The sequence below is a fragment of the Leptidea sinapis genome, chromosome 37, assembly GCF_905404315.1.
Source record: "Leptidea sinapis chromosome 37, ilLepSina1.1, whole genome shotgun sequence".
Classification (NCBI taxonomy): domain Eukaryota; kingdom Metazoa; phylum Arthropoda; class Insecta; order Lepidoptera; family Pieridae; genus Leptidea; species Leptidea sinapis.
The window spans coordinates 1,992,982-2,010,758 of record NC_066301.1 but is presented as its reverse complement, the minus strand read 5'-3'; the positions used below and the strand labels follow the sequence as shown (position 1 = coordinate 2,010,758).

Here is a 17,777-nt window from a genome sequence, read left to right as displayed (position 1 = left end):
TAATTTTAAATATATACATATTAGGTACTATATTTAAAATAAATAAGAATAAGGATTTTTAAAATTACTAACACTACTTTACTACTTTTGATAGTTATTACTATACGATCTGTAATAGCAAAAAAAATACATAGTATACCAAATTAACCAAATGTTTTGAGTTTTCAGGAGTGTTATTTCTGCTAATATTCGTCTTCAAACAATTCGACACATGTTTCGCTTCTACACAAAGCATCCTCAGGAGATTTTGATTCGCCAAACTCTGTCACGAGACTCTCGTCTTGAGTATGTCTTTACTACTCAAGAAAACTCAAAACATTTGGATAGTTATAGATTTCCGCACAAGAGCACCTACTTCAATAAATTTTCTAACACTTAATTAAATATTTGATATTTTCCTATTAACCTAGTGATATAGTGTCAAAGATATTAAAATATTACATTGTCGTCAGTTCTTGATACGTGTGTATTAAATATTGCGGGAATTTGTTGAAGATTACATTGAAGGTTCCAAAACGTAGACACAAGTCAAGCCAATATCTAGCGTAAACATTAAACCTACGTGTTAATAAATAAATATTATTCAATTAAAAAAAATCTTATAACTATTTTTACAATAGTATGATTACATAGGTCGCGGAATGGGGTAAATTGAACCTTGTCCAATTTAACCCCCAGAAGACTCAAGTTTGCGCGTTTACCACTAAAAAAACCCCATTTGTCGTATCACCGCTCATCGAGAACACTTCTCTTAAAGCCGCGCCTAGTATCGGAATAATGGGTCTCGAAATCTCGAGCGATTGCCAATTCCGTGGCCATCTGGAGGGCAAAGCCAATTTGGCTTCGAAGAAGCTGGGCGTCATCAATAGAACACGGCAATACTTCAAGCCGGCCTATATTCTAGCGCTCTACAAAGCGCAGGTCCGGCCAGACATGGAGTATTGCTGTCATCTCTGGTCTGGTGCACCCCAGTATCTGCTCGATCCATTTGACCGCATGCAACGTAGAGCAGCTCGAATTGTCGGGGACTCAGTGCTTTGTGAACGGCTGGATCACTTGGCGTTGCGTAGAGACGTCGCTTCATTGTGTGCGCTTCTTCTCCGCATTTATCACGGGGAGTGTTCCGAAGAGCTGTTTAACCTGATTCCTGCCGCCGAATTTCACCTTCGCACGACACGCCACAAGTTAGGATATCATCCCCACCATCTGGATGTGTGGCGGTCCTCCACAGTGCGGTTTTCAAGAAGCTTTCTCCCTCGTACTATAAAGCTGTGGAATGAGCTTCCTTGTGCGGTGTTTCCGGGACGACACGACATGGGTACCTTCAAAAAAAGCGCGTACACCTTCCTTAAAGGCCGGCAACACTCTTGTGATTCCTCTGGTGTTGCAAGAGAATGTGGGCGGCGGTGATCACTTAACACCAGGTGACCTGTACGCTCGTTTGTCCTCCTATTCCATAAAAAAAAAACATAAAATTAAAACTATCATTACGTGGTAAGGTATTACATACATGGCTGCACTAAAAGTATCGGGAATGGAATATTTCCACTGTTCCTGTCATATTAAATCCTGAATAAACGCGTACGAACCCGAAACGAAAAACCAGTCACGAGTTTGGGTGTTCGAAAATGAGTTAAAGCCAACAAAAATTGTTCGTTCACGGAGTGTTGCAAGAAAATGGTGGCCACGTTTGACTCCAAAACCGGCCATGTTGCGACTATTCCTCTTGAGGGACAAAGAACGGTTAATGCAGAATGATATGCTAGCATTTGTTTGCCTCAGGTTCGTTTCTGAACTCCGTAAAGAGAACTGCAACCGCCGCATCATCCTCCATCACGACAATGCGAGTTCTCACACCGCGCACAGAACAAAAGAGTTTTTAGAGCAAGAAAACATAGAACTATTAGACCATCCGCCGTACAGCCCCGACCTAAGCCCTAATGATTTCTATACTTTCCTTAAAATAAATAATAAATTGCGTGGTCAGAGATTTTCATCACCTGAAGAAGCTGTGGACGCCTACAAAACGGCCATTTTGGAGACCCCAACTTCCGAATGGAATGGTTGCTTCAATGATTGGTTCCACCGTATGGAAAAATGTGTCAAATTTTGCGGAGAATACTTCGAAAAGCAATAAACACATTTTTAAATAGTAATATTGTGTCACTTCCTTGATTCCCGAAATTTTCAGTGCCGCCCTCGTAACACTCATACAATTGACAGTCTTATTCAAAAGAATGGAGATTTTTTGTATTTATTTTATAAGACGAACACAAACAGAAATACAGAAAACAACGATTGCTGGGTCTGCACTTGTCTTGTAATAAATAAATTATAAAATAGTTTTATTTCAGATAGCCGAGTCAAGTGTCAAATTTATTTATGTCATTATTTTCTGTTGTGGAGGAAGGTGTTAACATTTAATAAGTGACTTCTTAATAAAAAGGTATAACAAAGTCACAAAAGACTACGTATGTCTTATAGATGTTATAATAAATTTGTTTGTCTAAACGTGTAAATCAACGCTGGTATGGAAGATGTTCTACTTAATCGGGGTATCACGCCCCAAGTATCTACTTTGCATTAAGAAATATCTCGTCTTCAATGTAGAAAACTAGTTATTATAGTGTAAAACTTACATCAACTTATGATAGTCGATATAATGTTCGTGAAGGCCCTCGAACTGTTAAAAATGCTCCTAAATGTCACGCAAAGATATTTATTTTATTTATTTATTACGATTTCCAACAACAAGTACACAAATACAACAATAAATACAATATAATTAATGCATAGTGTCTTATCACTTACAGGAAATCACAGTTTGCACAGAATTTTACTTAATTAAGATAACAACACACTCACTTATGTTTTATATTGCATAAATAAAATAGTAGCAAATTAGTAAGCACAGATTTAAGAACCCGTTGTGGTATTAAAGATATTTCTTTCGACATTTTTCATTTTTCATTATTTCATCATTTTCTTAAGGTTCGAGGGAGCGAAAATATCTAAGAAATTCTTGTTATACTGATCATACAGGGTATACATTCGTGACAATGGTCAGAATTTTCTTAGATTAGTGCGACAATTTTGGTAATGAAAAAAAAGATTTGTCGTTGAAATGATCTTGGAATTCTATTTGGTCAACGAAATCTAACTTTATTGAGCAAACGGGACAATTAATATGGCCGGTGCATATTTTTTTCTTAGAAATACTAAGTCCAAATATTTTTTTCGTTCTTCTAGGGAGTTCATGTGGAAATATGATAGTCGTTCTTCATATGTATTAATCTTTTTAACAACTCCACGACCAAACGCAAGATGCCATACCATCTTTTGGAGACGCTCAATTCTAGCAACATTTACTTTATAATGTGGCGACGAAACAACACTCCATATCAATTAATTTGCAAATATATTAAGCTATTTTATAAAGAAAACAAAACAAATTTTGTAAACATTTTCAACGTTAAAACTCTCTAATATTACCCAAAAGACCAACCTGTTGTGAGTCTACAGACTTGTAACAAACTTGGCGAGAACTAACTTAACGACTCGAATTCCCAAGTTTTAATTACTCTCAAAGCGATACTTAACAAGGTATGCTATTTAAAAATAACAAAATGGGTAGAAAATGTAAGTTTGCTGTAGTGAAATGAAATGTCAAGACTATTTAAAGTTTGCATTTTTTATCGTCAGGTGAATTTGACCACCGATTCACAATATACCGCGTGGTCTAAAAAGTCATGTTTACTTAACATATTTTAAAAGCAATGCGAAATACATTAAAACGAATAGGTATGTCGAATGTGTAGAAAGTATCACATAGCTCAAGTGAAATGTCAAAATTTAATGTGATTGATTTTTTTAATAAGTAGACTTCAGGGAAATACCTCTGTTAAGGTAACTCTCAACATAGTTACTTTCACATTATAAGAAAAGAACATTTTTAACATGTTTTTTTGTCTTTTTATTTGGTTATTTAATAAATTGACAGAATAATATACAGGCCGGTAACGATAACAATTAAAAGTAATGGAAATAGCTCAATCTTTAAATAACAAATTATACCCACGCAATCTACCTCTGTTACTTTCGACGGACCCCGCCCAGCGACGGGTCAAATATACCAAAACTCTATAGATCCATGGTCAATTGACAAATGACAAAATCTTTAAAAAAATAGATTTTATTCTCTAAAATAGCCAAACAACATGGGGTAACAGCGTGAAAAAAAACATATAATAGCTGATAATATATATATGTAATAACAAAAGTAACTGATGTGCAATGAAAAATAAACCAGCTTAAGCAGAGATGGACAGGTCACCCGATGCGAGGCACTGTAAAAAGTGGAGAAAAATGTTGACAGAATGGTACAGCAGACGGTAGAAGCAGTAGAGGTTGGCGCCACTAACGTGGGGATGACCAGATCAAGCTGATAGTTGCTTCGACTTGGAGACGAGATGCCATGGATAGGGCTAATGAAAACCAATGAGGCACACTGCATTCACAGATATACTGTATTCAAATGTTTATATTATTCAAATTCAAAAATTTTTATTCAAAAAAGGATTCAAAATCACTTTATGAACGTCAAAAACTACTAGCCATTCAAAATAGACTGCCTCAGACCTGAGAAGAACTGGCGCAAGAAACTCAGCGGGCTTTTTTTTAAATAAAAATATGGATCACAATATAACCACGATCCAATGTGTGGTACAATAAACATTTATGAATAAAGAGCCTGAGGGTGTTCGCTTCGTTTCCAATGTGTGGTATCATTAAGAAGATCGCTTATGCTATAGTACCTTTACCATACAAACGTTTTTTATTTTATTTTCTTAATTTCAGTAACAATTTGTTTTGTACATTTTCTGGGATCATATTTTAGAAGCATATGCATCACTCAGTAGAAGACTTACTAACTCGACTCAACCGAGTAGTAGGCATAACTAATTTATATTTCTTCTGTGTTCCGCGAATAGTTCTCTTCTGCTGCACAAAGATAGTATTAATATAAGCTGTACTGCCCTCTAACAATATACCATAGGACATAATACTATGAAAATAACTAAAGTATACTAGTGACTAGTATACTTAAGTTAGCCGTATCTATGTCAGTTAACTGTCTAATTTTTTTAACCGCATATGCTGCAATGCCTATTCGCGAATCCTGTTTCCGAATCCTCCTCAACATGTTTGCCCCATTGCAATTTATTTATGAGTTTTATTGTTTCCTGTTATGTGTACTTATAAGTTAAAAGCAAAATAAATTTTTAGTCTTATTTAACTTTTAGTCGAAATACCAGTTGAAGTGCGTCATAACTGGTCAAATAAATACGTTTTGATAATAACGTAATTTATATTAATTGACAGCGTAATTTACTTTGTTTGTTGTAATATATTATCATAACTCAGAAAAATCGATTCGGGAAATATACAATTTAATATTACTTATTTGTAAAAATGGTTCCCAGAGGCCTCGCTTATATATATAATATCTATATACTTGACATAGGTTTAGGTACGTAAGGAGGAAGGAAAGTGATCATAGCGGCTTATTTGGGTTCCGTAGCCAAATGGCATAAATCGGAATCCTGTTCCTCATATCTGTGTCCGTCCGAATGCCACAGCCACATTTTTTCAAAACTATAAGAACTAAACTGTTAAAACTTGGTAAGTAATGAACCACATTACGATTTTCACACAAAAAAAATATAATATTGGGGCTTCCCCATACGTTTAACTGAAACTCAAAAAATAGGACTTCTATGGATAGGTCTTCAAAAATGATATTGAGGTTTCTAATATTATTATTTTTTCTAAACTGAATAGTTTGCCCGAGATAAGTGGTAAAATATGTGTCCCCCCTGTAACTTCTAAAATAAGAGGATGATAAATCAAAAAATATATACATGACATACATTACCATACAAACTTCCATCGAAACTTAGATTGAACGAGATCTAGTAGTTTTTCTAATACGACATAAGTCGTATTATCCATTACTTAATTGAAAAAAAAATACACTATTATTAAAACATCCATCAAAGTTACAACGAACTACAAGAACTTTTATACTATGTTACTTGCAGCTACGGAACCCTTCATAGGCGAGTCCGACTCGCACTTAACCGCTTTTATTCTCTTGGGGGGCATCGTGGTAAGAGGCAAAAGTTAAGTTCGAACTCAGAAGAGCTTGGGACGAACTTAGACCTAAATATGTGATAGTTTTATCCTCCGCTCGAAAATAAAACATCCGCTTTTGTACCTATCTTTAGCAAGATGCTACTGAACTATTCTATACATATAGACAAATCACGAAACATAAAAACAAAGCCAAAATGTGGAACATGCCACAAATTAAAACATACTAAGCTTCGACTGCTATATCTATGCATTGCCGCATTTACTACTGATGTTTAAAATATAATTGGTCAATAAGTAGCAAGGTAAAACATTTATTCAGTTAACAGACACACGACTAAGGAGAAAAGTGTGCTAACATTGTCTTTAAGCACACTTTCGCCGGTCCGTTATCAAACTCCGAATGATTTGTCGTTAAATGTGTATAGAACGTCATTGTACTGCACTGTTACGTCGCGTATGTGAAAACGTACGCTATTTTTACAAAAAGCTGTCCATTTTTAGCTCATTTTGGCCGCAATCGCCGACATTATTAATTAGAGTCACGTGGGAGCTGTTAATTTAAATATAAATTAGCAAATCCTTGTAACGTGGTTGAGGAATAAACTGTAGGCCAGCTAATATTTTAATATTAAATTGTAATATTTTTCTGTTTCGTGTAATACAAGGCTGACAGCGCGCTGTTTCCGCGCCAGTCTTTTTATACGCTTCCTATTCACCTTGGCGAGGACCTTTGATTGAGAGCGAAACACTACCATTTATGCAAGTTGAACTGGTTTAGATAATAGTGGTAATTAAACTTAGCATAGATAAGTCGTTTATGCTTAGCAGTAGTAAATACTTGGCAGTAATTAAGTTGGTTATGATTTTTTTATGATAAAAAGAGACGAGCTGAAAAACAAAAGGAATCACAAGAGCGTTAGAGCCTTCCTTAAAGATACCTATGTCGTATCGTCCCGCAAACACGTGAAAGAAAGTTCCTTAAAAACTGCACTTTGAAGGACCGCCACACACCCAGACGGTGGGGATGATATCCTAACTTGTGGCTTATGTATGACACCTGATGGTATGTCCTACCCTCTACAACACAACTTTGAATAGATATTGAGCGCCAATGCAATTTTGCTTGTCATAAGAAAGCTTAATGCATTAAAATGTTGAGTATCACTTGATTATGTATATATCCCTAGTATTAACACGCGCGTCGAAGTAGACATGTTAATACCATGATGACGTCACGTAGACCTTAATATGACATTTTCGTACCTGTTCCCTTTAAACCTCAAACAAATAACGCACAAATTGGCCGAATTACGGAGCCCTTTCCAAAGATGCCACAATAGGTAGAACAGAATAAAAATAATATGTACAAGAGTTGAAGTCTAATTTGTAGTGTTGCCGTAGTAGTAACAGACGCATGACATATTCTACCAAGCCTTAGGTTGAAGTTGCACGATATGGTAAAATTTGTGTCGCATCACGCTGCGCCTTATGTCATTTTAACTATCGTTTTATGTGAAATATCATTTATTACAGCTTATGAAATGAAAACCTCCAAATCAGTATAGTATCGTATAATGTTAAAAAATACACATTATATGAATCCTCAAAATAAAGTAAAAGATTTATATAAACATGAACACAAAAGAATAAACGATTATTATAAAGCCACAAAGGATCATACTACTAATATGCAAGAATCATCCAGTATTTCAGCAGAATTATATCATCAGTTAATCATTATTAATAAAGAGATTTTTAAAAGAAGTAGACATTACTTTGCGGAAACTCATAAGTATAGTAAGTAATATTTTGAGTTTTCTTCTGTTTTGATTCCGCCAATATTTGTCTTCTATCAATTCGACACGTGTTGCGCCTCTACACGAGGCATCCTCGGGAGATGTTCTCTCGCCAAACTCTGGCACATTCTCGTGCCAGTTATTTAACGATATTAAGATATTTTATACACTAAACTGGGAATACAGATATCTCCTCAGCTATATAACATAATATTTCTTGTTGATATGCCTTTTTCGACACGTGGCGTGGCGAGTTAAAGAGAAAAAATCCAATTAATTATATAAATTAATATAAGCCTTGAAAAGCTGAATTAGACATTATATAAATTAAAGACGTATTCTGTATTATTAATAAATGCTAAGTAAAGTTATTCCAAATTTAAAACTTTATCGACCTTACAAATAAACTTGGCATAAAGTTATTACTAAGCATAAACCAATAATATGTAAAATGTTTACAAATAGACATTTTGCTTACGAATGGTTTGTTCGGACGTACAACGTTTCCCGCGTTTATTTGCAAGGCAGCTTGTCATTCGGAAAACCTTTTTTTTTTTTGGGATTTTATAACCTGGTAACTAAGACCTTTAAGTCAAGTCCTTTTTTTATTATCTAAACAATATGTATACTTTTCATTTCACGAATTATCATTGTATTGACAGTGTTGTCAACGATAATGTAAACATTTTGCATTTTCATTGTTTATCATCAGTTATAACTTTATACCAAGTTTATTTGTAAGGCCGTATGTCTTCATCTTACCTTTGTGTCACTACATAATGACATGACAGGGAGAAGTAATTTTAAACATTACATCGCGTTTATAAATGAAACAGATACAGTATTATTTTTAAAACTTGCTGTGCCCTGCGGTTTCATCCCCATGATAAAATATTTTTTTGTCATAAAAATTCCTATTGAGGCTTATGTAGGTAGATAATTAAAAATGCAATGTTGGACATTTTTATTTTGATATTAACATTATTGTAGAACATTGTATTTACCCTATCTCTTATCCGCCACGAGAGTGCATTGTATATTTTTTCGATTTTACATTTAATTAGTGCATGACAAAACACTACAATTCTCATCTCTTCGACACCTTACTTAACAACTATGTGAAACGGCGGGAAATGAACGAACTTCTAACATAATATACGCGTTCCAAATTTAAATTTAAAATAAATAAGAATTTGATTTTTTTTAAGTTAGTGTCAATATTTTGTGGCCAGAATACGATACGATAGCCCAAAAAGTGCGCACTAGGCATAAGGGGAAGGGTAATCAGAAAACACGCAAAAAAACGTGATTTTAGACAAGTTTTATGGTAATTGGAGCTATAACTTATTATTACTTCCTTGATGTCAGTGCAAACATAAAACACGAAATATATTTACTGAGCTTAATATAAAAACTATTTACAATTAAAATGAAGTGGTATAAGAATTCATAAGTTGTTTGTTCGTTGAAAATGGACTTTGATTTGGTGATTTACCAGATTTGGCAATTGTACATTGGCAAAAAATATCGTAAAAAACTAAAATCTTAGTTTCTATATATATATTTCGTTACAATGTTTTAAGATGTATAATTTAGAATAGAATTAGGGTTTGAACTGAAAAAAATCTGAGTTTTATTAAATATCGAATCGAAGTAAGAGTAGGATTTATATGAACTCGGAAAGAGAATAAACCAGAAGATAATATCTTATAACGGCACATTGTAGTAATAATTGAACGGTCAATAATAATACCACAAAGAGATGTTCAATATTTTTCAATAAAAAGCTAATTCTAGGTCATAGACGGAAAAAGCTATAGAATGAAAGAGGAAGAGTATGTGTGGCGAAGAGTGTGAAAGAGAAGTGAGAGCTGTATCTGCTGTTCATTCGCCTTCGTTTTTCGTTACATAATTCATAATCCCTTATTTGCGATAAAAATGATAATTAAACAGGTATTCGAAATTATTTTGTGTCGTAAAGGCATAAAAAGGCATTTATGTTCTCAAAATTGATTTCTTTTTTATGTCATTCACATACTAGATACTACTACCGCTTCGGAAACAAATGGCGCTCTGAGAGAGAAGAAGCGGCACAAGAAACTCTGCTAAATATTAGCCAATTCATTTATTAACATGCGTAGTATAGTTATTACGTACAAAATATCAAAATATTATCACACACAAATCTGCGTTATGAAATATAAAGATAAAATACTTCAATAATGAGCTACTAATCTATATTTAATACGTCAAATAATTATTATATATATTAATATATACTTGTGGAGAAGACGTTAGAAGCAGGTGTTTATAAAAATGTTTGCTATGTTAATAGTTAGATAATGTTAATATTTTTTTCTTTCCTTCGGGTGACGAATTGTATTTTTAGTGTTGTGTACTGTGATCAAGCATGCAGAATTGCATAAACAGTAGGCAGATCAATATATATGCCGATAACTACTAACTAATTAATTAAGTAATCCGTGAAGACCATTTTGAAAATTACGTTCCAAATGGGTGCAACTCAAAATGAATTTTTCTTGAATCAAATAAATCCTAGATAAACTTAATTAAGTGTTTCACACACAATGACTTATGTGAATTAACACCAGCTAACTAACGATCCAATGGTTTTATTTTTTAATGAACTATAATTCATTTTCTAAAATAAAAGTAGACTAAGTTACTCCATTATGCTGTCAGTGGAAGTCCTATTAATATTGGTCTAACCGTTTCGACTTTTATTTTTATTTATATCGTAGGATGATGGCTTGAACGTGGAGGGTGGTTTGAAATGCAAGCGACAATTGCCTACTAATACGGCCTCGGTACGCGGCTAATAAAGTGAGCTAAAACCTCTTTATGTTGTAAAACTATTTCGTATAAAGTTCCCTGAAAACAGAACTGTAGAGAAACGCTCTCCATTTTTACATACTTTTTATTAGCTTCACCTGTATGTATGTAGGGTTGTAACCGACTCACTTGAGCGCGATTTTGACCCACTATAAACGGCCAGATTTTGTTAAAACTTAAAATTTTTACAACTTACAAGATTTTTGTTAATTTTTATAAATTTCTTTAATTTTCCAACATTAGAAATTTATCGAATATTAGAAAAATTTCTAATATCAAAGAGAATTATTAATTAAACAATGCAAACAATAGTCTTAAAACCTAAAAAAACACATTATTAGTTTTTATATTAAATTATTGTATCTATGCTGTGCTTACGTAAAATTTATGTACATTTAAACTATTTTGTTATATTTGTTTAATTCTCAGTGCTTAAGTTACTAAATTGTATTTAGTTAGTAAGCCTTTATTAATACATAAATAAATTATATCCATTCTTTGTCCCTCAATATTTGTTAAACGTACCTAAGTAGTCATTAACAGTTAACATACAAACATTTTCTGTGCATCTGTAGAGAAAATTTAAAAAAAATATATATGTTTTTAGTTTTTCTGCTGTCTGTACCTTTTACTAACGGCCGTTCCCAATATACTATCTATCTACAGATAGAGATAAATTACTACCTTCTACTGTCAGTAATTAGCTGTCAATAATCTGAAGTTGTCCCAATATACCCGATAAGTCATTCTTATCGCCTTACATTAGGACGCGTGAAATGAAATTTCCATACAAACTTCTATAGCTGGTAAGCTATACGTCGTCCCATTGACAGACAGCGTATACGGATAAGGTGAGTTACCGTCGATAAGTTTATTGGGACAGAAAAGCCAATGATAGTTACGATTTATCTCAAGTAAGAGATAGACTGAATATTAGGAACGGCTGTTAGTCACACAACTTAGAAGATCAATAAATTCCTCAATGATTTTTTCGCAGAAAAAATTATAGAATATAATGTTTCTCGGGATATTCATACCTGTAGGTGAGATACGCTCGAATGCATGCTGTGACAACTGATAACAAGAACGGTCGTGTGGTTCATAATGTGTGTCCCTTATCAACTGCGATAACACGCCGTAGATAACGTACAGTTCACATTTAGCTTAGATATCACGTAACACACACACACACACACATATATATATATATATATATCTAATATATAAAATTCTCGTATCCCGGTGTCCTCCGAAACGGCTTAACAGATTTGCTGAAAATTTGAGCACATATCGGGTGGGTCTGAGAATCGGCCAACATCTATTTTTCATATCCCCATTTTTTTTGACAATTTTTTTTATTTTTATTTTATTATGATTCAGCATTAAAAATTCATACAACTTCAAATTTCACCCGTTTACGATAAACACCTATTTGGTATTGCGATATTTATATTATTCTGTTCCATCCACAGATCGGCAATAGGGTTCCAAGATGGAAATCGAATATAATACATAATGTAGTACGATAAATCTTATGTACGATAATTTGGTAGATCTGAGAATCGGTCTTCATCTATTTTTTATACTCCAAAAATTTTAATGATTTATTTTTTTAATTACTTTATGAGGCAACACAACGTTTGCAGGGTCAGCTAGTTTATATACCTATACAAATGTTATGTTTAATGTTGAAGTTCTCTTCCGATCGTATACAACATTTTAATATAGAATCATGTTTATACCTAAATAAAAATTGATCTTCATTTGTTTCAATTTGTCAAGTAAGACGAAGCTTGTCAAGTACACTAAAGTAATAAACCTGGCCTGTTTTCATCTGTTGTCTAACAGCAAGATGCTATCTAGACATATATATTATCTTAGTCCCCGTCACACTTTGTTTGCCTGTTCATGTCGACTAATCTCCGAAACGGCTGGAGCAAGTTTGACAGGCAGGGCAGGTACATCTTGTTATAAGTTTCACTAAAGATTCCTTTGTCTTATAGAACAAAAAAATGAATGAATGATAAGTTTGAGACATTAAAACGAATTCTGCGAGGGTCTTGTCGAGGTAAGCCGGTTGTATATATAATAATGTTTTATTATCTTGGTGAAATTATGTTGATATGGAAACCGAAGTTCGTTCACATCTGTAGTGTACTTTCTACGTTTTGTTACATAAATAACGAAAGTGATTCCGTTCCTCGTCTTTATTATTTACATACTAGCGAGGGAGTGACAACGATATTTAAATTCATTTCTGTCCAAATTTACGACCTGTGAAGAGCTAAAGTGTTGTTAAGTAACTGAAAAGACGAAATTACTTTACTAGCAAGCTACGAGACTATTTCTCTATATTCTCAATTTTTAAACTACTATCATCCTGGCGAGTCTATCAGATATATAATTTCCGGTTGTTCTCATTTTGCCGATGGAGAGTATTTGCACAGAAACAACCAAGTAGCCAGGATTATCCATCAGCAACTTGCTCTTCGATACAATCTTGTGCATTTTGAAGTCCCGTATTATAATATACTTATATATCCCGTATTATATATATGTCCGTAGCCAGTTCTGGAAACCAGCCGTGCCAAGCTCTACTAAGACCGATCTATCATCACGGACAGAAATATCATTGCTAATAAGCCTGATATTGTGTTGGTAGATCGGTTAGAGCGTCGAGCATTTATTGTTGATATCACCGTTCCGTGTGATGATAACCTTGACATAGACAAATTGTCGAAGTACCTAGACCTAGCACACGAGGTTACTGACATGTGGGATGTTGATTCAACAATAAGTGTCCCACTGGTCATTTCCGTAAACGATCTTATAGCAAAGAGCCTCGACCATCATCTCAAGAGGCTCTCGCTTATTAACTGGATTAAGGGTCAGTTACACAACTATTCGCTAACCACCAGCGGAATTGTCGTGAACCAACGCCGACGGGACTCTTTTTTTATATTTATAATATTGTTTTTTTTTTTCATAAATATGTTATAAATATAAATGTAGAAAATAAGATATAATTATAATAAAAGGTATGATAATAATAGTGATTTCGAATCGATGGGAAAGGAATAATTTTTATTGGTGACCACACAAACTTGTGTCAAACGTACAATTTAGTTGTACAACTTCTTTGCCCTCCAGATGGCCACGGCATAGGCAATCGCTTGATATTTCGAGACCCAGTATTCCGATACTAGGTGAGGCTTTAAGTGAACTGTTGTCAAAGAGCGGTGATACGACAAATGGTGTTTTTTAGTGATAAACGCGCAAACTTGTGTTGTCTGGGGTTTATTGGACAAGGTTCAATTTACCCCATTCCGCGACCTTCTCGATAGCCGGCCGTCATGTTTTTCATATTATTTAAATAAATTAATTTTGTGGTAAAAGACAATACATACATAGGTAATAATTTATTTCAGTCTTCAGTTTATGTAATAATGCATAAAATAATAATTATGTTCGTACGTAGGTATTTCAGAAAACTAACTAATTATCTAATTAATATTATTCTTCATCAGTTTTAGTATCTTAGCTAATTATTTTACTGGAAACTGTAATTAAGGTGTAAATAATTAAATATATTATTACCAGGAGTTTGTGTTTTATCACCTTACAGGTTTCTTACATTATTATATGTCTTAGGTATATTTTTTTTATGGAATAGGAGGACTAAGGAGCGTACGGGTCACCTGGTGTTAAGTGATCACCGCCGCCCACATTCTCTTGCAACACCAGAGGAATCACAGGAGCGTTGCCGGCCTTTAAGGAAGGTGGACGCGCTTTTTTTGAAGGTACCCATGTCGTATCGTCCCGGAAACACCGCACAAGGAAGCTCATTCCACAGGGTTGCAGTACGTGGAAGAAAGCTTCTTGAAAACCGCACTGTGGAGGACCGCCACACGTCCAGATGGTGGGGATGATATCCTAACTTGTGGCGTGTTGTATTGTCAAAGCCGTGATATTACAATTTCACAAGTGATATTATACTTAATTAAACGGTAGGTAAATTACATATACCTACTGAACTTAAGAATCTTAGATTCAAAAGTAAAATAAAACACATTGAATAGAAATAAAAACTGAATATATCCTTTAAAAGTGTTTTATTTAAATGTGTAACACTCGCGATAATCAAAGAAACTACTATGAACAATGACGTACATAAGAATGTCATTGGTTGACAACGTTAATTTGATTTCATTACACAGTTACGTTGTATCTAAAAGAAAGTTTATCGAAGTCTGCATCGTGGAGGAACCATCCAGATGGATGTGTGGTGTTCCTCCATCATCTCCACATCTGGTGTGGACTTTTTTTTTAAATTTGATTAATTTACGAAAAGACCGAGCCTTTCACAGTGCAAAGCGTCCCAACAATTCGGATAGATCTGCTCTGTTACTGAGATATATACTTAGATATAACCACAGACAATTTTTTGCTATTGTAAATGAAATCGATATATGATATAAGAAAACTGCAGATGTGGCTCCACATTGGATATTTTTTAGGAAAAGGTAATTTAAGGTATTTTGTATATAACTGTATTTTGTACACGCTAATCTGCATTTTTTTTACAAATGCATAACGTAGTCCAGAGCTAAATTAAGGCTTTATTTGATCCATATCATGGAAACAAAAGTTATGCTTTTAATTAATTATACAAATGCAGCCTCATTTATGATTATTACATTTACGATTTATATCAAACGTTTTTCGGCGATAACTCCAATATTATAGTAGATACGAAGAGTAATTTAAAATTTAAATGAATCACGGATATGTATTAATTTTGACGTTCACAAGGATCTTGATTTGTACCATACCGGTTTATAAGTTAATAATCTAATAAATAAAATTCTCGTGTCGCAGTGTTTGTAGTTAAACTCCTTCGAAACAGCTTGACCGCTTCTCATGAAATTTTGAGTGCATATTGGGTAGGTCTGAGAATCGGACAACTATTTTTCATACCCCTAAATGTTAAGGTGGTCCACGCCAAATTTTATTTTTTATTTTTTTCACATTTTTTTAAATTTGTTTGATTATGAAATTTAAAAAATACATACAACTTCTACGATCAACAGTTACTTTTGTATCGCGATTTTAACATCGGCAATACAACGTTTGCTGGGTCAGCTAGTATGATTATATTTGTATCGCCGAGCTAAATCACAATATATTGAACAATCATATCCCCGAGCCCTGAATTGAACCGTGTTGGAGAGTCATTGAACTGAAGAATGATAAACAGAATTATATGTAATACATAAGTCCAAAGTATATACATCCTGAAATAATTAAATCTATATGTTACGGATCTGAATATGTGGCTTTCGTCTACAGTGCGGTTTTCCAGAAACTTTCTTCCATGTACAAAGTAATCTGTGGAATGAACTTCCTAGTGCGGTGTTACCCGAACGATTTTTGTTTTATGAAAATAAGGTACAAGATGAGCAGGACGTTCAGCTGGTGGTAATTGATACGCCCTACCCATTACACTGCAGTGCCGCTCAGGATTCTAGAAAAACCCAAAAATTCTGAGCGGCACTACAATTGCGCTCGTCTCCTTGAGACATAAGATGTTAAGTCTCATTTGCCCAGTAATTTCACTACCAGCGGCGGCCTTCAGGGTAGAAATAGGGGCCGTTGTGGTACCCATAATATACCAGCTTCCTGTGCAAAGGACAGGTAAAACGATACGACGTGGGAACCTTCAAAAAAGCACGTAAACCTTTTTAAAACGCCAATACTCCTGTCATTCCTCTGAACCCATACACCCATTTATCCAACTCATCCATAAAAAAAAATAGACGCGATGAACTATGAAATAATATGTTTTTCTACTAGGCTCAGTATTATGTTGTTATAATATTTATATATAAAAGAAAATAAGTCGTTGCATTTATTTTCAACGGCGACATTATTAGTAATTTAAACTAACAAATAATTTTCTAATAGGTAGTAAGTAAAACGGTTATTTGAAATTCATTTAGTTCTTATTGAAAGGATTTACGGCCGTTCCCAATATACTATCTACAGATAGAGATAAATTACTATCATTCAACTGCCAGTAATTAGCTGTCAATAATCTGAAGCTGTCCCAATATACACTATAAGTCATTCTTATTGCCTTACATTAGGACGCGTGAATTGAAATTTCCATACAAACTTCTATCGCTGGTAAGCTAAACGTCTTCCCATTGACAGACAGCGTGTACGGATAAGGTGAGTTACCGTCGATAGGTAAGTTTATTGGGACAGAAAAGTCAACGATAGTCACGACTTTTATCTCAAGTAAGAAATAGACTGAATATTGGGAACGGCCGTTAGTTAAATTAAGTCGAAAATTATTTAATAGAAAATAACACCAAGGTACCAAACTTCATTATCATCAAAACAATGCAATTAGATGTTATGCAAAATACTCACATGCCCACTTTCCCTTTGACTTGAAGTCAACTTTATTGATTGCCGGTCCAATGATAAACGTATAAACCAAATTAACGATACATTTAACAATATAGAACACAAAACCGATAAGCAAAGCTAATCCTAATTTCTCTAAAGACCCAAAAGCCATTTTGTATGAGTTATTTAACACTATTTTTATTTTTAGGTTATTCAGAGAGTGAAATAATTCACTCGACCATCTGACACTACGGACGCATGCGCACTGGCCGGCGCCCGAAGAAGAAAGTTGCCATGCGCAGTATGTTTATAGCTACGTCATCGGGTTCAAACTTCAACCTAGTTAATGAATTTGACCAGCTGTTTCCTGGTCAGAGAAGGACAGCGATATAGGTATTGTTTTCATATTATTATTTAATTTAATGCAAATCATGTCATTTTTATACTATGAGCAGAGGTCCCCATCACTTCCAGCTTGAGGAAAATTTTAGTTTTAATGTTTTATAATAATATAATTTATTAATTCTATTAATCATAATATATTAATATAACCTCAAA

The 17,777-nt window shown here is 34.0% G+C and overlaps 1 protein-coding gene across 1 annotated transcript in view; it reads right to left on the bottom strand.

The window, feature by feature from the left end:
* LOC126975691 (very-long-chain 3-oxoacyl-CoA reductase) overlaps positions 1–17,486 on the bottom strand; it is a 34,271-nt gene extending 16,785 nt beyond the window's left edge. The window contains exon 1 of the mRNA XM_050823694.1: positions 17,241–17,486. Coding sequence (XP_050679651.1) covers positions 17,241–17,391 — 151 coding nt within the window. The 5' untranslated portion in view covers positions 17,392–17,486. The remainder of the gene's footprint in view (positions 1–17,240) is intronic.
* Positions 17,487–17,777: the final 291 nt, after the last annotated feature.